General features: G+C 39.9%; 1 protein-coding gene across 12 annotated transcripts in view; it reads left to right on the forward strand.

Annotated features, from left to right (window-relative positions):
• The window catches only part of LOC114652251 (transcription factor 4-like), a 319,999-nt gene extending 309,455 nt beyond the window's left edge, over positions 1–10,544 (forward strand). For all 12 annotated transcript variants that reach the window (XM_028802538.2, XM_028802536.2, XM_028802539.2 and 9 more), the window contains one exon: positions 4,712–10,544. In XM_028802538.2, coding sequence (XP_028658371.1) covers positions 4,712–4,760 — 49 coding nt within the window. In that variant the 3' untranslated portion in view covers positions 4,761–10,544. The remainder of the gene's footprint in view (positions 1–4,711) is intronic.
• The last annotated feature ends 14,234 nt before the right edge of the window (positions 10,545–24,778 follow it).

The raw sequence follows: 24,778 nt of genomic DNA on the forward strand, positions 1-24,778 counted from the left end.
CATGAGCATTTAATTGGAAAGAAAGATCCCTGCTTTTATAAATTAACACGCCAAATGCAGTATCTGCTTTAAAGTGTGATATATGATTAAATTTGCATTTGTTGTCAATGGCAATGGTGTATAAAATATTCAAATTATTAATAAAGAAAATACTTTTTTATTGGGTACATTTTAACAACAGATTGGCATTAAGTGTGCTATTGATATGTTTCTGCTTAATATGCACTATTTTAACATGTGTGAGGGAGTCTCCTAGTTAAGCAAAATATTTTTATAGAATCCACTGTTTGGCAAGTGAGAGCAATTAAGTCTTGGACATTGAAACACCAGACTTGATGAAAAACCATTGTCTTTTTAACCCTGGTCTTAGCCTTTTCATGTGGTTTCATTCCATCTAAGCTAATTTCTGAGTAAAGGAGTTATATAATTTGCTTGAATGAAGTTTTTTAATTTGTTTAGTTTCCCAGTATTACCTTATAAATTATAGCCAGCTGCCAAAAACCAGACAAATATGTATTAAGGTGAAATTTCATCTGTAATAAAAGGGGGAGAAACAACCATAAGATAAACTGTGGATTCCATTTCACTCAGTGAAATGTGTCATTAAATAATCAATCTGGTAGAACATAACCTCTGATTCCATGTAATTTTCTTACGTACATATTACACACCCACTATGCTTAGTTAAACACAAGATGGTGATCACATCTTTTGTTCCCCATGTAACTCTGAGAAGATAATTGCGAACTAACACAATCAAAAAGATTTTAATGAATGGTGTAATTCAGTAATTAGCTGGAATTAGTTGGAATGAAAATAGCACCCATGAAGTACAAAGCACCAGGATTGGAACGACTGCCTAAAAGCTTATTAATAACCACCACCAGCGTCGTCTAATGGTTCCTTTCCATTTGTTGTAATCTGAGAGTGCTAACAGTGCTAAATATTTGTGATTACATTAATAGTTTTTAACAGTTTTACTTAAATTTTATTCAAAACTAAAATTTTATACAATGCTTTATTATGCTTGTTAGAAAATAAGTACGAATGTGTGCTTGTGCTTGACCCAGCCATGTTATATAATAAATGTGTTTGATTGGTTGTTAAAGGATGAGAGATAATATATATTGGCTTTTACAAACGATAGAAAACAAATCATTTTTTCAGAAAGTATTTATAATTTATAGAGGTCCCATTTTTATTTAATACATCTTATGATTATAAAGTTTAGGAAATCTTACAATTATTACTGTACAAGAATTTACAGTTTAGAAATTAAACTTGCACTCCAATGCAGCTTTGTGTCTTTCTGCTATGTGCCAAAGTTTAAGAAAGAGGTTCAGAAAATGGATAGTGGATGAAAATGTTTACATTAGGATTTTTTTTTTCATTAGATGATTGTGCTCAATTTTATGGAAAAATCAACAATACCAGTATTATGTAGACCTCCAAACGCAACATCAAATCCAGCTGTTTAAATGTAATTGTTCACTTTAACATATTTAGAATAAAAAGTTAGCTTGATGACATTTTGCTTTCGTCTTCTGCTTAATAATTTAAAAAGGAGCCAGCATACAGTCCTCTATAGATACATAGAATTATTTTTATTAGCCTGATGACTTTATCCAAGATGACATGAAACATGTAAGGTAAAATGGATTTCTTCTGGTTTACCAATTGGAGCACAGGCAGGTCAACTGGCTTACCCAGAGTCCCACACTGTGAGTAGCTGGATTTGGACCCAGCATGCCACACTGCCCGTGTAACAAGGTTACATTCATAACACTTTCATCACCTTACCAGAAAGTTAAATTGAGCCTTGCTTTTCAGACTTTTCCCACTGCTCTGATAACCTTTTTCAGACAGTCTTAAAGTAAGAAGAGCCTCGTTTTGAAGTGCCAAAAATCAAGTTAGACATTGTGATTATATTGATTTTGGGAACTTCAGAATAAAATGAATGGTGTGAACTAAGTTAATAGCATTTCGACATTTCTAAATACCACTTCCTTACTGGCATGTACTCATTTGATTTACAGTACATTATACTGCTGTCTCGTTCAGAAATACAGTAGATTAATTAGAAGTTAATTTTAATACTTTTTTTTATTTTTGAATGCTGGTAAACATTTGGTATCATTATTTATTTTGTAAAATGTAAAGGTTTACTTAGCATGTACATTATGTATATTATTAGTGTTCATCTTTATGGTTACAAACTAAGGCTTGATTGCCACAATCTGTTAAGACTACAGATAAAGCAGTAACATAATTTTATAATTGACAACAAAAGCCATAATACCACATTCTGTTAAAATAAAAAGACCTGGCCAGAAATGAAACCCATCTCTGAAACTATAAGTTTGTGCTGCCAGCAAAAATGTCTTCCCTTTGTGGAACATTGCATCGTTTTTCAATTCCATTTATTCCAGTATAATTTTAGATTGTCTATTGTAGTGTCCGCTCAAGGGCACACCCACACTGTGCAAATTTAGAGTAGGCAATTAGCTTAGCATGGACGTCTTGGAAATATGAGAGAACATTGAAGAACCCGAGAAAAACCATCATTAACACAGAAATGTGCATGCAAGCTCCACAGAGACAGAGGCCAGGTTGTTGAACCTGTAAGGCAGCAACACACACTACCGCTTCATAGCACCACAATGCAAGTGTTTGTAAGGGTTAACGCTAACTTTCTTTGTCATTCAAAACCACACACAAGAGTGCACAACAGAATGAAATTATGTCACCTGGCCCAATTATGTGCAACAATAGACCGCAAAAATAAACAATGGAGAATCACGACATACAGTGTTTACATACATACATCTTACAATATAACTTAATCCGACACATAAATTGAACTTAACATATGATAACTAAAATATTATTACACATTTGGTTTACTGAATAGGGGATATATGGTTATATTTCACAATATACAGAAGAAATAATGTCAAGATATTGCACACATTTAGAATGGAAATAAAAGTTTAAGGCATGAAATAAGTTAAAATTGCAAGTAAGTTCTATATTGCACTAAATTAACAGACTGATCATTGTTTAAGAGCTCTCACTGGTCTATAAAAAAATATTTTTGTTTGCTTCTGGAAACTTCAGAGCATCTCTTTATTACGTTTTTTACACTGATTTCATATATGAAATCGGAATTAAGCTAGCACGTCAAGTTTTTGAAATACACATCAATGTTTTGACACTTTCGAATATCAATATAATATATCAACACGATATCTGGAGTTTGGACTTAGATTGTTTTGATGTGTTTATTCTGAAAACAAACCAGAAGATGATACCAGAGACACGTTAAAGCATATTTATGTCAATTTACCTCAATATAAAAGTGAGGTCAGCGTGCTCAAAAATGTTGGAGGCACTCGCTTTTGCGCTTGTACTGCACACCCGTCTCTCTTTGCAAGAACCAACAGTAGTCACCCATCATGCTCTGAGTGAATTTTTCCCGATATCACTTTTCCATCACCTTTTATATCTTGATGAAATCTTTCCCCATACTCATCTCTGACATCGCTTAGATTTGGTGGAAAACAGTCGAGATGAGAATGTAAAAAATGCGTCTTTATTGACATTGTGGCTCCTGTAAGCTAATATACTTTCAGCATATTCTCCATAAGCTCAGTATAATTCTCTGCTCTGTGACTGTCAAGAAAATTCTAGACAACCTGCACGAATGAGGGTGCTGATTCAGTTGGCTTCAGTTTCCTTTTGAACTCAGCGTCAAGCATCAGTTCATGGATTTCAGGGCCAACAAAAACGCTTTCCTTAATTTTGGCTTCACTTTTCTCGAGACCAAACTTATGTCTTAAATGCTGAAATGCATCGCCTTTACTGTCCAGTCACCCTAGTTGTCCAAGACCTGGAACATCATAGCTAAAAAAAATGGGACGTGCTGGATGAAAACGATTTTCAGATTTGTAGTCAGCAAGTGAAATTTGTTAAAGTACAGATGGAAGAATCCCAGTAGCAAAATGCTTGTTGACCAGTGATCGAGTCTAAGGGCTTGTATGATAAAATTAACATTAATGTTTTGCACTCCATTGGGCCCTTGAGCAAGGCCCTTAACCTGCAATTGCCCTGTCCTGGGTCTTATGTTAACCTGCATCCAGCCTTGCAAGTAGGTCCTCATACCTGCAGGGAAAACTTGAGGGTTGGAGGCAGGATTGACACTCTGGACACCGTAAAAACCTCACAGTGTTTAGTGTGGTGCTGAGGTGTCACCCACTGCATGGCCGCACTCCTCTCCTAATCTGAGATCCTGCACTGATTCGTCATGTGGTGGGTGTGGCAATGAGTTGTATCAGTACATGCTCCTAACCTCAACCCTCCGTATGTTTAATAACCAAAATACAACTTCCAAGTCTCATTATCTGCAAGAGAAGAAAAAAAAGCTATTCATTTTATTTTTACATGTTCATATTACATTACAGTATTGTGTGCCTGTCAGTCAGTCAGTCATTTTCCAACCCGCTATATCCTAACACAGGGTCACAGGGGTCTGCTGGAGTCAATCCTTGTGTGTGTGTAAATCATTCATTATAAAAATGTAAATTCTCTTTAGCCAGCTTAAGTGTTTTGGCCTTGAAAAAATCAATTTCTGTGCATATGAATATTGTATTGTTTTTAGTTTGAATTTATTAACATTTTCTTCTTCTTCTTCTTGTTCTTCTTCTTTCCGCAGGTCCAAGTTGCCAGAGTTCATCAGAATGATGAGTGACCACTTCCTTTGACAGTCTCATTCTTTTATTCACACAAAAAAAGCCACACTTTTCCTGCCCATTTTCTTATGTAAAATAGAGACAAATGCAAGTAGCCTAGAAACACGAAACAGGAGGGGTTTTTTTTCTGCATTCCCAATATTATTAAAGTGCAACTTTGGTGAGCGACTCTCTAAACATATCATTAGGAATGTTCCAACAATGTTGCAAGCTGTTCTGCACAGCCCAGAGACTGAATGGCAATCTTCTCCACACTGTGGAACAATGCATTTGTGCCTGAACTTTTGGAAAAAAAAAATATAATCAATTTGTAAGTCTTGAGAAAAAAATATTTAATTTAAAAAATTGTAAAACTTGCAATAATGAAAAAGTGTACTTCAAAATAGTAAAAAGACAACAAAAGTACAATATTTGTTGGTGTTCTAGTCAGCTAGTGTTTCTATTTACTGGAGAATAAAGAGAAGCATTGCTGCCCATATAGCTACTTAAACCAGCAAATGTCCTGATTATAAATATAGCGGTATCATTAGCCATTCCTTTGCATGGGAAGAGCAGATGGATCTTATGAGCACAGGGGAGAAAGGCAATATTTTTTTTCTTTGTTTTTTTTTTTAATTTTATTTTTTTTTTTTTTGTTTCTTATTTGCTGGTTGTTGCTGTCATACAGTACGAGTAAGAATCAAGCTGGGTTAATTGGGTTAAACGCATTTATTTTTAGGACTTTTTTATTGGGGAGGGTAGGCTATGAATTTTCAAACTTAATTTGATTCAAAGCTTACATTATTTATTTTTTTCCATACTGTCCACAAGATCTGCATTTATCTTTTTAAGGAAAGCGTTGCAGACATTGATGTGGCTATGGATGAATGAAATTTATTTTTTGACCTGATGGTCCACCGTTTTTTTGTTTGTTTTTTTTTTTTTTTTTTTTTTTGTTCCTTTTGTATTTATTTTTTTGCCCTCCCACTCTATCCCATGCCCAACCCCACCTGATGCCCATCCCCACCCTACCCGACCCAGAGATGCAATGTTAAGATGCTACAGTTTTACCAATGTGCCTTTTAGAGTTATATCATTCAAGGGAAGAAGGAGGAAGAGGAGGCGTATATCTAAACTTCTTAGGATGCAAAGCTTAGGAAACTTGTTAGTCATTAGGTCTATGCAGTCAGGTTTTTTTAAAGCCTGGAAAAAAAAGTATTTTTTGGATAAACTGTATTTAATGTACTGTATGCTTATATGTAATTAGAAGACATGTTCCTGAATGACCCTATTTGAAAAACTGACCCTAAGGTGCAGCCCAATTTCCTACATAGTGGTATACATGTCTATAAATGAGCATTGTAAATTTGTTTTAAGATTCAGTAAAGGCTTTTGACAAAGCCACAGTAGTCCTCAGTACAGTATGTGGTTGTATGTGTCGGTTTGGGTTTAGTATGTACTGGTTTTACTTGTCAAGGAAACTGTAAATGCTGCAGCACAGGCGACACCAGTGGTATATACTGTTTCAAAAAATCCCATCAAAATGAGCACCACAGCTGGACGAACATGACGTAAACAGTGAGTGCTTTGCTTATGGAGACACATGGAAGGTGACTAGTTTTCTTCCATTTGATTGGGCAAAAGCACCTCTGTATGACTTCTGAAAACTGTAGAAGGTGTTGAACATTTTAACTGCCATGGAAGCTGATGATGCGGCTTTTCATAGCACGACATAAAAGTAAACACCTTCATCCACCAGTGGGAGGCGAAAGACATCCATCTGCTCTACTTACTGCCAATTAGCTGTTTAATGAAACACATTTGTAAATTTTATGCAACAAATGCAAACTTAACCATTATTTTGAAATTGTGTATGTAAAAGTTATATTTTTACATGTAGACTCTTGTTATTATGTGTTTAGAAAACGTTGTATCAGTTTTTGTTAAACAAAAAAAAAAAAGAATTGAATTCAGTGTGTGTTGAAAAATGTGTCACATTGAAAATGTAGTGAGATTCAAGCTTCAAAAACATTTTTTTTCTTTATATTTCTGGGAATATTTTTATTGAGGTGGGGAGGGGAGAGGCAGAACAAAATAAGGTATTTAAAAGAAGTATCATGCTCCATGCTCATCTACATTGCAGTTAGATGGGGGAGGGGGTTGTATATAGTCATATTAAAAAGAACAGGGTTTATGTGTCTTTTTTTTTTTTTTTTTATTAAACTGAAGATTTGTTAACAAAATGAAACTGGAGGTGGATCAATTGCATTACCTTCTGTGCAATTCTGTTGGTGACTGGAGCCCAGTGACCCAACGGGGAATGACTAGCATTAATTTCCTGTAATGCACACGTTTTTATCCAGCACTGATGCAGTGCTCTCGGCCCAAGTGACTGAGCACATCAGGTACAGCTCGAGCAGGTTATGCTAATTGAACAAACGTCGCTTTTGTCTCATGCAGAAGTGAAATGAACAAGTTGAGCAGAAGCAAGAAATTGAGAGCATTCAGAACGAAAGGTGAAAGTTTGTTTTCAAAAGCAAAGTTGTGGCTTTGTACATCTTTAGGGGAATTGTGATTATACAAATAATGGGATCATCTTCTTTTGTGGAAAATTTATGTTACTCAAATCAAGTGTGGAAATGCTGATGCACAATCAACCCCAGCATTTTAAAGGGTTGTATTTAACAGAAGTGGATATCATTTTATTTGTTATCATTGTGAAACTAAGGTGTAGGTGAAAGCTCTTTTTTTAAAAGCATTCAGTATGTTATTAAGGTCAGCAGTATAGAGCTTACATTCAGTAAATTAGAGAGTATAAATGGCATGTACAGTTTACAATCAGTGCCTGAGTTTACACCTACACCTTTGAGATTGCAGGCTTGAATAAGAAAATTATTGAAATACTTGTCTTGTAAAAAAGATGGCTGAGATTTCTATCCCAACATGTTCAGTAAATTCCAAATTGTGTTTGAATGTATCAAAACTCTCAACCCGTTTTGGCTAATATCGTAGTGATCATTGAGAGTTTTCATTAGTCTCATGGCGATATTCAGATGGTTTGCACTGCCCTGAGCCAGGAAGAAAGCATCCGTTCAGATGCCTCCGAACAAACGAGAAGCTGTACTGAAACAAAAGTTAACCGCACGCCATTGGAAATTAATTTTTTTCCCAGCAGAAAGGCTGAGGAATGAAAGCCAGCTGGTCACTTTTTCCTGAGTTGAAGTGAAAGAGGACAAGTGAGAGCAGTGTTTTTAATCTGTGATCTGTATTCACATTGAGAATCTGTTTCTTATCAAACAGACAATCAAGTTTTGTTCTGGTTTTAAAGTGAAATTTGAAATGTCAGCCATCTTTAATATAGATTCGGACACGTGTCCATGAATATGCTTTACGCAAGCCCCAAACTCCAAGGCCACTTCCTTAGGACTTGAGCGGTGAGGTCACAGCTGTACCTTATGTGGTCGTCCAAAGAGTAAAGTTCAGTCAGGTGTTGCGTAAACTCTGATGTCCCGAGGAGAGATTACCACGGATAAGTGTTACAAGTAAAGAATCCGGTTTTCCCTCTCAATGGTTATTTTCTTCAGTATTTGACAAGCCCAAGCTTGTTTCAACGCTTACCACTACTGCCCTAGTGTCACAATACCACTGGAAGATTACAGAGACAAGTGCTTTGAATTAGCAGATGCTTAACCTGAGGGTAGTCATAGCAATGGAGCACACTGAATTTGTTTTCATTGTTGGCAGCACTCCAGTGTCGAGTTTCTTTCCTTTAATATAAAAGCCACAAGGCTTAGATGAAATTGAAAAATATGTTCATTAAAAGGAAAGGTTCATTTTTTTTCTTCATATTCTCATCTTTTTTTTTTTTTTTCTGTTACACGTACATTAAAAACAAATTGAAGTTTTATCTGTGACTTGATTTGCATTACGCTCGACGTTATCATCTAGCAGGGGTGATAATTGTCACATATCAATTCATCGTGGAAATAGTTTTCTGTTAGTTTAATTTCTGTAGCGTATTTATTCTGAAGAATGTAAGGTTGCCCATGTGAATGCTATGTTAAGAAAAATGTGTTGGTCGTTCAACATAAATGACCAAGAAATTGTTTCTTTCCATTCATTTAAAACCGTGGATGCCAAATTAAGCAAAAAAATTCAGTCACAATCGACAATATCCGGTCCTTATAAATTAATGTTAAGTTCATCGTAATAATAAAAAGTTGGGTTTTTTTGTTTTATTTTTTCATTAAGAAGGAAAGGAGAACAAATCAGTAACGTAATTTATTATTAATCCTGAAATGCTATGCATCTACCTAATTAATTATTTTACGTAACACAAACAGATCAAATGTATCAATTTTGACTTGTATGCTGCTAGTAAGTGTCCGTCCAATCACCAGCAGCTGTTACGGGTTTTAAAATTTATTTATACCTACAACTGAGAGGTAGCTCTCTCATTCCGTAAATTGATCCACCTCCATCCAAGGCTCGACCAACCTTTCCCATTTCTTTTGGTCTTGGAAGAGGGGGATTCCATTTGTCTTCAGCATAGCATCAATGAACACTAATGCTTAGAAACTGTCAAACAAATCAAGGATGCAATTTGTAACGATTCAGTCTTCCGACTTTATTTATTTATTATTATTTTTTCTTTATTTTTCCTTTGTCGTAAAATTTGATCTGAGATCAGAGAGGGCTAAAGAGGCTAAATTTAATCAACTAAATTATGGACAGACATTTTTATTAAAAGTCAATCATGGTGAAGCACAAACATCAATCCAACTAGCTGACTGGAAGAAACAAAAAAAACGAGTCTAATGATTTTCGATAAATGAGAAAATGTACCACATCTGATGTGAGGCGCCAATATTCCGGCTGGGCCTACCTTTTTTTCCTTTCTTGGGTAGAAGAGGTTTTCTCATAATTTTGGAAATGTTCATGTTTGTGCAGTGCTGGTTTGACCATGTTCATTTCATTTCAGAGTATTATAGACATATGTAATAGTGAAAATATATGAACTGTGGCCTTTTTCATTCTTGTTACTTGTGATGCAATTAAGTGAAGAAAAAAAGCAGAGATTTACCATGTATCAGTGCCTGGCTTTTTGTTATAAAGCTTCTTTTGTCTAGTGCTCTTTTGCTATGAAATAGACTAGTGCACCCTATTAAAAAAATCTAAATTTAAAATGAAATATATTTGGCTTATTTTTCGCAGGGGCAATCCTTTTATACCATGAATATTGAAAAGAAAAAAAAAATCAGATTCTGAATATTTCTCTTTGTAGATTTTTGGAATCATTATGAGTAAAAGTTTGTTACTTTATTTTAATATTTAAAGATGTTATTTTACCATGTGTTGCTGAGACGAAACTGTATGGTCGTGTTTTCCGTGACAAGTCGCATGATGTTATTGTGCGACTGCAAACATACCTGCAGCAGTGAAAAAAAAAGAAAAAGAAAAAAACAAAAAAAAAAAACAAAAACAAAAAAAACAAAAAAACAGTTACACTTTGTTTCCAATGTGTGGCTGAGTGCCTCGACTTTTTTTCCATGTTTTGGTGTATTTTTTTTTTTTTTTTTTTTTTTTTTACTTTTATTTTGTCTTGGTTTTTTGTTCGTATGTTTGTTTTTTTTATTATTATTATTATTATTATTATTATTATTATTATTAGAAGTGTCCAAAACAGGTTGTGTGCTGGAGTTCTTCTTCAAGCCAGCTCATTGTAGGCCATTACCTGTTATTTTTCATCTGTAGTTATACAATGAAGTCATGTACATGACCGTTCTGTAGCAATAAATGTGCCATTTTTATAACCTAGTGCTTTTATGAGTCTTGTTTCTTTTCTCCTTAGACCACATTGTGTTACTTGTTGACTTTATGATGATGCTGCATCAGCTTCTGGGTATTGCAAAGACAGGTTGGTTTACCTTCAACTTTCTCATTTTTATTTTATTATTTTTCTTTTGTAGTTCTGTTTCATAAACTGAACATTTACCTGCAGGTGTTCAGCTTTTCAAGTGAGAGTCCGCTGTTGAGGGTGGGGACGCCACATTGTCAAGTGGGGTCTCACTTCCTGCCCGTTGCTGGTGGTGTAAATACAGTTTCTTTATTCTGATGCTTGTTTAAAAAAAATAAACTGTAAAGCTGGAAATGACTGAAATAACTGTTGGTTTAAAAATAAAGATTTAAATTATTTTCAGACTGATAACTAGAGACTTTTCTACTGTACATAAAAGTCCATAATTAACAGTAATTTTAACTTTGTGTATGAGTGTGTTTATGTAAAATAAATAAATAAATACATCAAACGTTATCTCAAAAGTGTTCAAGTCTGTAATAGAACAGAAAACGCGTCCTGTCTGCAAAGGGTGGATTTGACAGAACAAACGCAATTAAATGCGAGAGTGTAGGCCTCATTGGTGTGACTACTCCGAAGGGCCAAGCGCAAGGTTTGCATGAACTCCTGGGCTTTTCAAACACGGCTTGTTGATCGTCTAAAGGCCATGTCACATTATACGACTCACTTCCAGTGATTTTCAGCCGTAGCCTTCATTTACATAACGGTAGCACGCCGGAGTCCCATGCTGTAATGTGACATGCCCAGCCACTTGCTCCGGCAAAGCCAAACAGGTTTGATTTTGTCTTTAGTCACGGGGTGGCTCGGTCTGCACGAGAGGTGACAGCCAATGAATGCTAATCTGGAAGCATAATGCTCATTATACAACGACAAAGAATGAGAAATGTCGTAGTTTCAGGAAATGGACCTCATCTTTCTGGTGTCTCGTGTTTTATGTGCCATGACAAAATGAAAAAAAAAAAAAGGGCAGAGATTTTGGCTAAACTCACCGGACATGTTAACTCTTCATACAGGCAACACACAATTGGCTGTCACAAAAACGGGGTGAGTACAACTTTGCGTTAAAGAAAATTAGACCTGCCCAGCAATTTTCAATCGTTTAAACTGACGTGGGCCATCGACAAGGTCAGCAACCGCAGTCTACAAGTCTGAGATGCCCCATAACTAAAAGTAATTGGCTTTGAACAAACTTCCAAAGACTGTCATTTTTACTTTCTCCCGTTTAATACACCTATGATACTTCATTAAACTCTGGAGAATAAGAACATGTCAATGGACGTTTACAGGTGCTCAACTTTCAATAATATCCCGTAAGTCCCCTACATACAAACCTGCAAGTTATGAACTTTCAAAGATGCGAACGTGCATGTTTGATAAATTAAAAATTATTAGGTAGCTTCAAATTTTGATTTAGCACGTAAGTTAGTTTGTGTGCCGCCAAGCAGAGCGCAGACCCCTTACTATTACTGTTTACATTCTCGGTCGCGCACGTGCATCCTCTACAAGTGGTTCTGCTTTTGGGGGTACCTCTGTTTACGTTGAGTTTATGTTGCGTTTTATTTCAAGCCCAAGATGTCTGGAATTGAGCACAGTTAGAAACTTGTTAAGGGTAAGTTCATTTTCACTCATAGAACCACATTAACATGCCATACAAAACCAAACAGTGTTGTGGGACACAGGCGCAATAGGAACCTTCAGTCAAATCTCGTGAACAACTTGTCCTAATCGACTCTAATGTATAATCTTCAGATATGAGCATCCCACCATGCGTACCGCTGGCTTAGCGAATGCTTTTATTTTAATACGCTCAAACTGGAGTTATCAATGTTTTTTTCTTGCTTCAAAACCTTCCATGATCTTTACTGCAAATACTTACTGAGCATCAGTATTGATAGGCAGTAGGTGTCCAGTGATGATGCCATCTGATTGGACACTTTGTGTGTGGCGGCCGGAAGTGGATTTGAAGACAATTGGGTGGGCTCGTTCGCTAGCGGTAAGCGAGTCTACTATACCGATATCAGCTGATGGAAAACAATGGGAATAAAAATTAACTTTCAGTTGTTTGTTTGTTAGAATACCCCAAAAATCTATAACAAAAAATACAAATACTAACTTTTAAAAGCACTTTCTTGTGCATTGTACAATACAAATATGTTTTGGATAGGAGTTGAGGAGAGGTAGGTTTTGAAGATGGATATGAAGACAATCACGTAGGCTCATTCGCTAGCGGAATGCAAGTCTTCTGTACCGATATAAGCTGACTGAAAACAATGGGAACAAAAATGAACTTTCTGTTGTTGTTAAAATACACAAAACATCTTAAACAAAATACAAATATTAACTTTTAAAAGTGTTTTCTTATGTACAAACAGCTGTACAATAGACATGTTTTCTATAGGAGTTGGGGCTTGCATTGTGTTCTTTGGGTACCAAGGCCAACTTTGCTGTACTTACGAACAAAGTGGACTTGTGAAGCGCTCTTGGAACAGAATTGATTCATATGTAGGGGACTGACTCTGATGGAAAATACGTTTTTCATTGGTCAGTTTTTTCGTAAACATTTGAAATCCTTAGCCATCGTTGCATATAATTATCAAAGTAAATAGTGAGACTGCATGGGGATCTAATTCAGGTCTTCAAAATCTTCAAAGGCTTTGATAAAGTAGAACCAGCAAAATTCTTCCAACAGGGCAGGAGATTGTGTACTCGAGGACACCAGTGGAAATTAAGGAGACGTGCATTTAGAACTGAAGCCAGGAAGCACTTCTTTATGTAAAAAGTTACGGGAATCTGAAACAAACATGTAAGCAGAAACCTCAACAACCTTTAAGAAGTATCTGGATGAGATACTGGGATAGCTTAGCTCTTAGCTTAACAAATGAGCCTGTCGGACTGAATGGTCTCCTCTTGTTGATCAAATTTCTTTATGTTCTGAAATAAATATTGCACATGGAGACAAAAAGCCTATTGAGGTGAAAGTGTAATGACCCAGGCACATAACATGACTTCCAAGTGCTTTTCAGTCGCAGACTTCATTGACATCATCTTAGAGAGTCGGAGGCATTCGTTGGTGCTCTCCCCCGTCATCTGCAGTCATCTGTAGTTTGACATTCCCAGTAACTCGATCCAGCCAGTGTGTTACTCGCCCTCATCAAACCGAACAGGCTTCATTTTGTCGTAAGTCACAGGGGCGGGTGAGTCTGTGTATATGCAAGAGCCGAGAACCAATGAGCGCCCCGCAAGAGAACAATGCATGTAATGTAGTAAGAATGTGTGTTTCTTTAGACCTCACAAATAAGAAGCTCCTCTGTCTGGTGTTGTACGTGCCTCAACAAAATAAAAACAAGAAGTTTATAAAGTGGAGAGTAATTGCATCCGAACTTTCTGCACCTGTAAAGCATTTATACAGCAGCACGCTATTAGCCATCTGAAAAAGCGTCAAGTTCCCGATACTTTGAAAACAGTGTTGGGGAGTCCCCTAATCTGTCAACCTTTGCAATTTCTAGTCCTGTAGTCTGAACTCCTCAGGCAACGAGATCAGCAACGTCAGTCATCAGCTTTGACATCCTCTCTGACTAGAAGTCGTGTAATGTGCCACCAGCTTAGTTTGTAGTGCTGTAGATCATAAATGGGTACGGCTTTTAGGGTTTTACTATTAAAAATATGTTGTGCTCATTTTTCTGCAAAGAGTTAACAAAAGAAAGTTGCAAGTAGTTGTTTGACACAAGTAGTGATGAAACTTGCCATTTATTTATTTTCCTTTTTCTCTGTCTGACTATCTCACTATGTTCACATTACCAGGCCAAAGTGACTCAAATTCAATGTTTCACAGAATTTCGATCTTTGGGTCACTTTCATATGTCGTCCTGGATCAGATTTATGTTATCCGATTCGTGGTCATTTGACAGTTGGATCGGAATGCATGTTGGTTTTATTTTTTGGGCACCAGCAGTGCGCTAAAACAGCCATAAAGGAGAGCTACAGCTGAGACAACTACTGCTGGCTCCTTTCTCGTACCCATACATCTCATGGAGCAGCAGTAGCTGTGAAAACAGCAAAAGTCAGCCATTTGGCTTTTTTTTCACCTTCTTGACCTAATCATCTACAGCCAATGAACTGTTTGCCGTCCTCCAGAGCAAAATGCGACGCATACTGTAGCTACTAGCTCGTTCATTTGTTGGGTTTAATACCATGAGTCGTCTCACAAATATGACCCTTTTTGTTTTATATATAGTTGGTGACGTCGACGACTCATGCACAAACTTATCAATGTGCGCATGCGTGTCGTTTCGGAAGACAGATGTGGTCACATTACACTTAGATACTGTACAGCAGGTCACTTGTACTTAAGAATCGGAGCCACCAAGACAGGCGAATCTGATCTGAGTTAAAAATCGGAATTGAGCAATGAGGCTTGTAATGTCTGAAGAATTTTCCAGAACTATTAATCGTTATCCATATTACTAACCGAGAATGGTAAACCGGATATGGACGCAGGTACATGGCATGCCCATGGACGCAGGAGACATAGTGCGCAGGCGCCGACAGCAAGCGAAGTCTGATCCACCGAGAACGAAGGAGTCACAGCTCAAAAACGAAGGAGCTCAACTGACGTAAATAAGAAATGAGGCAACACGCCCATAGGTAACGACACAGTCACACAAAAAAGGATTCCGCGCTGCACCCCAGAGTCAAACGGAAGAGGCTACGGAGGCCCCACAGGTCCACAAAGATAGTACGGAAGGCGCATGAAAGTACGGAAGGCGCAGGCGCCTACAACGCGCTTCTGAACTAAACGGCCACACTACACAGCATGGTCCACGCGCTTCTAACACACCTACGAAGGCCCCACAGGTCCACAAAGATGCAAGCCCGCATGGATAAAAACAATAGACGTGGGCACCTACAACGCGCGTCTGAAACCGCGGAAGTAAAACTGTCTCGGCTCCAAAACCAAACAGCTTGACTAACGGAGCTACAAAAACGAGCCCACATGGACAAATACAATGTACATAGACGCCTACAATGCGCGTCTGAAACTGCGGAAGCAAAGCAGGCACGGGTTCAAAACGAACGACCACAACTGACGGAGATACATACAGAAGCGAGCCCGCCTGAATACAATTAATGAACGTAGGCGCCTGCAACGCGCCTCTCAAACAGCAGAGTGAATAGATAAACGACAGACGGCCGATAAACAATTACGCCAATTAGCTGACAACGCATTCTGTAATGAGTCCACTATTAGTGGACATTCATTAGGATTAATGAATAAACTTCCTTTGTTCGTCATCTACACCTTTACACTCCAATATACAGTATCTCATACATTCATCAATGTATTTCGGGTTACCCAACACCGGGGGTAGGCGAGCGAAGCCCCCTTGTACTTTCTAAACACTCTTATTCCATTATAGGTTGTTCAGGCCCGGCCAATATTTGGATGGGAGACCAACAAGGAAAAGCTTGGCTGGCTGCTGGAAGAGGAGTGGGCAAGGCCAGCGGGGGGGTTCTTACCCTGTTGGTCTGAGTGAGCGCAGTGATGAGGACATTGTCTTGTAAAAATGGCATTGTCCTTCGGATGATACATTAAATGGAGGTCCTGACACTCTGTGGTCATTAAAGATCCCTGGGCATCCTTCATAAAGAGTTGGGTGTATCCCGATGTCCTGGCTAAATTGCCCACAGCAGCTTAGACATCCTGCCCCCCCTTAATCATCCCCAGTCTCTGATTGGCTAACTATCTTCACCCCTTCACCACCTAACAGCTAATGTGTGGTGAGCGGACTGGCACAAAAATGGCTGCCGTCACATCATCCAGGTCGATGCTACACATTAGTGGTGGTTGAAGTGGCTCCCCATTCACTGTGTAAAATGCTCTATATAAATGTAAAGAGGAAAACTGGCACAGACACCATGTGAACAATGACCGCCCCAAGAATGTAACCCCAATTTCTGCTGTGATGTTTTTAGAAATGCCAAGCATTGCGGTTGGGTGCCAGGCAAGAACCAACCGTGGATGGGACACCAGGGCCAACTCACGCGCAGCGGGCGGCTCAGTTAACCTGACAAGGTTGGAGGAAACCATTAATTATACTTGGCTTTCAAAGTGAACAGTTCATAAAAAGTGTGAGCATGCAATCGCCACTTCCACAATCTCAGGATCTGTCGCGATGCGTTGAGCGATGCCATAAAGATTTACAAAGAGAGGATCAGATTGTTCGCCTGGATATCATGTGCTTACATTAACTTCTGGGAGCTGCTGACGACACCTAAAAAAACCTGATCCTCCGCCTTGACGTGCTTTGGGTTTTTTTGCAAAGTGAGGGAGATGACATGCACTTTCATTAATTTTTTGCTGTCTTGATGTGGATACCCAAAGGGAAGAATATTTACATTCGAAACATTGGATAATTAGGGCCGGGCCCTGAGCTCCACCTTGCCAAACCCTGCAGTATGTCATGGCTTTACCATCCAGTATCGACTTGCTATCAGCGCCTGCTGTGTTAATAAAATAATGCAGCTTTTGATCTTGGAATTTTTCTCCTGTAACTCCTCACACGCCCAGCCGAGTGACAGGCAGGCAGACTTACGTAAATCTGTGAAGAATTAAACATCCGTCGACATGCAATTACACGCTTGTTACATTTGCAGCGACACCTTGGCTTTCATTCCAAACAACATTCTCAAATCCCACTTAATCTGACTCAGGGTTATGGGAGGTCATATGCTATCCCAGCACAGCTCGGGTGCAAGGCAGAATCCAACCCTGAATGGACTGGGCCGCATTAGAAACCCACCTAAGACACATTTGTGGGGATTTAGAAGGAAAACTGAAAAGCCAAGAGAAATACGCCTGCAGACGCGAGGCAGGAAGCATGTGGATGTGAGATTTGAATCCAAGATGGTAGGCCCATGGGGCAGCAGAGCTAGCCATTGTGCCACCCTGATGTCTCTTCAGTTGAAAATTTGACAGTCTAAAGTATTTCCAAGTAACACATTCCCCCCACCCCGTCTTTAGAACATTGTGGCACCCAGACAACTGCAGGTGTGGGCACCATTTCTGTCGGGGACGTCTAATAGTTCATGTCAGATGGAGTAGAACAAGTGAGGAGACAACAACAGGGTTTAAGGGTATCAGAAATACACGTATTTAAAAAAAAAAGTCACTGTGCAAATTAGGCAAGTCATGAATTCAGTTGTGAGTCGTCAGGAGTGCAGTAAACAATTAATACATACATACATAAATAAATAAAACAATTGGAATAACAGATATGTGAAGGAGCAAACCTCCAAGCAACATCTCATCACTCGGTCTGTGAGCAGAACCCCATCACCACTATCCAGACGATAAGGCTGACGATTCTTTGTTGGCTCCACGGTGACCTCACGCCTTATTGCCTATAGAACCCCACCCCACCAACCCCTTAACAACCTCATGTTTCCATCAAACTTGGACTCCTGGACTCTCTCCTTGTCTTTCTGCCATCTTGGTCGGTACCGGGTGGGAGGTCTCCGAAGCCCATTGTCTCCCCTGCTCCTAGCTGCATTACAGCAAGTTTGACGCTGCTGTCTTTGTAGTCATGCCATTCATGAGGAGTTGTGACCTGTTTGGCCTGTTCTTACGCTCTCTCCTCCTTCTCCTGATTTCCTTTCCTATTCCTGCCTTTTTCACTTTTAAGCTTTACTTTTCCTCTCTGTCCCCCTAGCAAAGAGTGGATTGCTTTTTCCAGGTGAGGGAGGGAACAAGTGCCAATAGTGGAGGAGTTCAAGTATCTCTGCAGCATGTGCACAAAACATGGGTTGGTGCCACGGCATCTTTTCTGGCAGGTGCTGTACCAGTTCTTTGTGGTGAAGTGGGTGCTGAGTTGAAAAGATAAGTACTAGTTGATTAACATCCTTCTTCTCACCTGTGGTCACGTGTGGTGGGTGATGATCGAGAGTATGACATTGTGAGTACAAGCGGCAGGGCTGCTGGGCCGACACTCCGTGATAAGGTGAATAGCCGAGCGATTCAGGAGATCCTCGGTGTAGAGTCCTCTAGATTGAGGCAAACCAGTTGAGGTGGGATGTGCAATGTCATAAGGGTGTCCCCATGATGGTTCATCCTACAGGGCGAAGACCCTGTGGCAGACCCAGGTCACGCTGGAGGGATTTTATCTTTCGGCTGGCTTGGGAATGCCTGGGGATTCCCCAGGAAGAGCAGGAATCTCTAGCTGGAGACTTCCTTCCTTGGTCTGCTGCCACAGCATCCTTTACCAGGAGATGAGATGAGGGCAATTGGACTTGGTGTCTTAGCCTCCAGTGCTGGCGCCAGGGTGGTATGACCATACAACGGCTAGTCCTGCTGCTCCACTGCCCCCAGGTGTGAATTGTGCACTTTCTCCTATGTTTGCTTTGGAGTTTCTCCATCAGCTTCAATTCTATAAAAACAGGTACCTCAGGTTCATCGACGACTCTGCACCCTGCAGCGTGCCTGTCAGTACCTTCTCCTGCTTTGCACCCAACGTTGTGACCCTAAAATTGTGTTAAAAAAAAAACTGCTCTTTGTTTCTGCCACAATATTCTTCTGTTTAAATGGTTACAAATCCTTTCAATACCTCACAGCCGAAGCGGATAAATGTACTCTGTGAATGAAACTCATTAACCGCCATGTGCAATCAGCAAAGCCATTTTTTAAAAGCGGCATCACTGAGAACAGATTATATAGCTTATGAATCATGTTACTTGTTGCCAAATTCTGGGGGGAATAAATTGTGTTTATGACACATTAATGTAATCACTAAATAATTACAGTGCATAAAAACCTTAAGCATTTTATGTCCTGCCATATTGCTTACCACTGCGGTGCTGATGTGTTCAGGGTGTGCGCTCGACTTTAAGGGCAGGCGTCCCACGAAAGGCGCTCAGGCGCCAGCAGCTCAACCGTCATGGCGGTGTCAGAGCTTGCATTGTAGGCATTCGGGAAAATAATACTGGCAGACCACGAGGCCCACCACTGAGCCCAGGAGCACGGGGTGCCATACAGGGCCAGTTTAGAATGCAACACAACATAAATAGTGATGTGTGCCAACGTCGGTGGTCCTCAGCCTTTTTGGCCTTGGGTCCCAGTTGGATGGATTTTCATTCAGTGATGACCCTTTGTTAGTAGCTGAGTGACTTGAACACTAAATCGCTGACGTTTACAGTGGGGCAAAAAAATATTTAGTCAGCCACCAATTGTGCAAGTTTTCCCACTTAAAAAGATGAGAGAGGCCTGTAATTTTCATCATAGGTATACCTCAACTATGAGAGACAAAATGAGAAAAAAAATCCAGAAAATCACATTGTTTGATTTTAAAGAATTTATTTCAAAATTATGGTGGAAATAAGTATTTGGTCACCTACAAACAAGCAAGATTTCTGGCTCTCACATGACCTGTAACTTCTTCTGTAAGAGGCGTAAGAGGCTCCTCTGTCCTCCACTCGTTACCTGTATTAATGGCACCTGTTTGAACTTGTTATCAATATAAAAGACACCTGTCCACAACCTCAAACAGTCACACTCCAAACTCCAGTATGGCCAAGACCAAAGAGCTGTCAAAGGACACCAGAAACAAAATTGTAGACCTACACCAGGCTGGGAAGACTGAATCTGCAATAGGTAAGCAGCTTGGTGTGAAGAAATCAACTGTGGGAGCAATTATTAGAGAATGGAAGACATACAAGACCACTGATAATCTCCCTCGATCTGGGGCTCCACACAAGATCTCACCCCGTGGGGTCAAAATGATCACAAGAACGGTGAGCAAAAATCCCAGAACCACACAGGGGGACCTAGTGAATGACCTGCAGAGAGCTGGTACCAAAGTAACAAAGACTACCATCAGTAACACACTACGCCTCCAGGGACTCAAATCCTGCAGTGCCAGACGTGTCCCCCTGCTTAAGCCAGTACATGTGCAGGCCCGTCTGAAGTTTGCTAGAGAGCATTTGGATGATCCAGAAGAGGATTGGGAGAATGTCATATGGTCAGATGAAACCAAAATAGAACTTTTTGGTAAAAACTCTACTCGTCGTGTTTGGAGGAGAAAGAATGCTGAGTTGCATCCAAAGAACACCATACCTACTGTAAAGCATGGGGGTGGAAACATCATGCTTTGGGGCTGTTTGTCTGCAAAGGGACCAGGACGACTGATCCGTGTAAAGGAAAGAATGAATGGGGCCATGTAGCGTCAGATTTTGAGTGAAAACCTCCTTCCATCAGCAAGGGCATTGAAGATGAAACGTGGCTGGGTCTTTCAGCATGACAATGATCCCAAACACACCACACGGGTAACGAAGGAGTGTCTTCGTAAGAAGCATTTCAAGGTCCTGGAGTGGCCTAGCCAGTCTCCAGATCTCAACCCCATAGAAAATCTTTGGAGGGAGTTGAAAGTCCGTGTTGCCCACCGACAGCCCCAAAACATCACTGCTCTAGAGGAGATCTGCATGGAGGAATGGGCCAAAATACCAGCAACAGTGTGTGAAAACCTTGTGAAGACTTACAGAAAACGTTTGACCTCTGTCATTGCCAACAAAGGGTATATAACAAAGTATTGAGATGAACTTTTGTTATTGACCAAATACTTTTTTTCCACCATAATTTGCAAATAAATTCTTCAAAAAATCAGACACTGATTTTCTGGATTTTTTTTTTTCTCATTTTGTCTCTCATAGTTGAGGTATACCTATGATGAAAATTACAGGCCTCTCTCATCTTTTTAAGTGGGAGAACTTGCACAATTGGTGGCTGACTAAATACTTTTTCGCCTCACTGTATATATTATATTATGTGTGTTTGGGGTGGTTGCTGTTGTTGTTTGCTTTTATTTTTTATTTTTTTGGAGATTCTGTAAAATTTTAATTTCCCTTTGGGGACAAATAGAGAAGAGTTTATCTGTGTTTTGTGTATCTATCGATATTAAAGCTAACAGAGAATTATGTAAACTCACAACAGCCATTTCAGAAATGGTGATGCACCTCTAGAGCAGTGGTCCTCAGCCTTTTTGGCTTTGGGTCCCAGTTTGGTGGATTTTTTGGTTCAGTGATGACCCTTTATTAGCAGCTGGGTGGGGGACTTGAACCCTGAACACTAAATCTGCAAATGGTGTCTCCCAATCTAAAGCTCCCCGATTTAAAATACTCCTTTGAAAATCCAAATTGGTACGATATGGAATTTAAAGTGCCTTGAGCATAGGAAAGGGTCTATATAAATAAAATGTATTATTCTATCTATCTATCTATCTATCTATCTATCTATCTATCTATCTATCTATCTATCTATCTATCTATCTATCTATCTATCTATCTATCTATCGGTCCTCAGCCTTTTTGGCCTTGGGACCCAGTTGTATCCAGTTGACCCAGTGTTCAGTGAAGACCCCTTATTAGCGGTAATTTTAATGTAAACTAGCCAACAGTTACCCCCAAATGGCACACATTAACAAATACCACAACAACAGTAGACACATAGTCAACATTTAAAAGATGAAATACACACAAACGACTGTCCTGTTCTGAGTCCTACAAAGTAATTAAAGTGAAGTTAATGTTGTGTGTTTCATTATCAATAGTTAATGGCTGGTAAAGAACAAAGTTGCCGAATCAAACAAACCTGCAGCCTTCCCTGATTAAAGTCTGACACCCTGTGCTTTAGGGCACAGTTTCTTAAGCTGTGGGACGTGACCCATTTTGGGTGGAGGGTTGCCCGTTTTTGGGTGGTGACTCACCATTCTGTTCGACGAGAGGGAGTCGCATATACATTCGAAGCGTCTTACGGTGGGTCACCGTGGGCAATTTAAGCAGATGACGTTTCTCCGCTCTGACTTGCGGTGGGACGTCACTCCCCTCCTCCCAGGATGACTCATCGTTGGCAATTCTCCAATGAAGACCAAACACCCTGCAATGAACGCCAGCGGCGAATATCCAATTTTAGGTCTCGAAGACACTAAGGAAGGCAAGTTTGGGTTGCAAGAAAAAACGCTTTAGTGTACAAGCAGCTGGCTCGTCGAATTTCTGTGCACGAGGCAAGACGAGATCTTCTGCAGTTGTGTGAACTTTCTGAGATTTGGCAGTTCGATGTGCATGCAATGAGACCTGAGTGCCTTCTGGCTTGTTGTACAAACACGTTTGTTGTGAAGCTTCAAGATTTAAATTTTTTCATTTACAAAAGTTGAGCGATTTACTTCTGTAAGTAGTGGGCTGTGGCTGGATGAGTAACAACAGCTCCACAAAAAGGAAAATTTGGGGCACCAACCAGGTTGTCCCGTTTGGAAGTGCAACAGAGACAAACACCTTTGGGCGCACTTGCCCTTGAAATACTTGGGCTGGTAAAAATGAAATCAGTCGGCTGCTTAGCCACTGGTATCAAGTCGGCTTCTCAGGAGCTCCATTCGGCGAGTAGCTCTTACCTGACTGGAGTTCATCAAACGGCATGTAAAGGACTCTGGTCTGAATCCTCATGGGGCACAACTCCAAGCACTTGTGTGTGGCAGTGAGCCGGCACTGCTCATCACCTGCCTGACACCATCTCTACGGAGAAGCACATTGGTGACAGCATCCTGGGATGAGGGGGCTTCTCAGCAATGGGATGAGGGATTCTAGTCAGAATGGAGAGAAGGATAATTAAAGCCAAATACAGAGAAGGCCTTGAAGAAAAGCTGCTCCAGAGTGCGTGGGACTTCAGACCAATGACCTGAAGCACACAGCCAAGACAACAATGGAGTGGCTTCAGGGCAAGTCTCCGAGTGTCCTTGAGTGGCACGGCCAAAGCCCAAGACATCATCCCCATAGAACATCTGTGGAGAGACCTGAAGATGGACGTTTACAGATGCCTGCCATCCAGTCGAATTGAGGCTGCAGAGGATCTGTCAGGAAGAATGTAGGGACGTACCCCAGAAGACTCAAAGCTGTAATTGCTGCCAAAGGGGCTTCTCCAAAATCCTGAATTAAGGGTCTGAATACTTCTGTGACTGAGAGGTTTTAGTTTTTGATTTTTATTAAATTTGAAAACCTTTTCGAAAAACACATTTTCATGTTGCTATTATAATAATAATTCATTTTATTTGTATAGTGCCTTATGGGTTATTGAGTGTCGATTGATGGGCAAAAATGGAAAATTAACCCTGCAACACAATAAAAGTGTGCAACATTTGGAGGGGTCTGAATACTTCCTAAACGCACTGTAGATACAGCAATGGTTCTTTATTCTTGACCCCTCAGTGCATCTTGCTTTGTGTGAATCTCTATTAGTTGGTCACTTTTCCTCAAGTAGGCCCAAGCTGTCATGAACTTAGGGCTCCTTGGCACAAGAAGTCCCAAAATGCCCACTAGAGTGAAGGAAACTGTCATACCCGGACTAGTAACAAGAAGGCAAATGAGAATCTTTAATTTAAAGAAATATATTCATTATACAAAAGTGTTCTGTAAATAGTGAAGCTTCGATGGCCACAAAGGCACAGCAGGAGTCATCTGAAGGCCAAGGCAGACAAGCCCCAGTACACAAATCCCAAGAATGGTCAAACGACAGAGCACAGAGTGCAGAAATACAGAACATTCACAAGAAACGCCATAGCAACTTGCCAATGCTAGCATATTCAATGAACCGCAATGGACTGTGGGAGATCCCAGCCTTTAGATGTCTGAGCACAGTCCCTGGACAGTGATGAACAGCTGGCTCCATCTCTTGGGGGACCACCCACAAAACACATTGTACATAAAGAAAAGATGTGAACTCCAGCTGGGGCGGTGGGTAGGGGACCCTTGCTGTAACATATCACTAATGTTAGGTTTTGCTTTTTGTTTTTTGATCTGATTTTTGTCTTTGACTTCGGATTTCCGCTTTGCCCTTTGGTTTTAGTTACCTGTCCCTTTCATCTGCCGATTCTCTACTTTTTCCCTGTCCCCCACTTTTGCTGTACGTTTTCATCTTCACATTTTCGTAATAGTCCTTGGAGATGAATCGGCTCGTAACACCGGCCATCTGAACGGTCTTGGCCAGTGCTGGATGTCTGCACGGGTTTTTCTGTTGTGTCTGTGGCCGTATTTGTGTTGGACGAGATCATATAGCCACCTCAGTTCTGCAGCTGCCACTTGGCCTGTTCTGGAAACAGAAGATGGTGCTGGTATCAGGTCACTTGTTACCTTTGATGTTAAACCCCACAACTCAAAGATT

This window comes from Erpetoichthys calabaricus, chromosome 5 (genome assembly GCF_900747795.2).
Source record: "Erpetoichthys calabaricus chromosome 5, fErpCal1.3, whole genome shotgun sequence".
Classification (NCBI taxonomy): domain Eukaryota; kingdom Metazoa; phylum Chordata; class Cladistia; order Polypteriformes; family Polypteridae; genus Erpetoichthys; species Erpetoichthys calabaricus.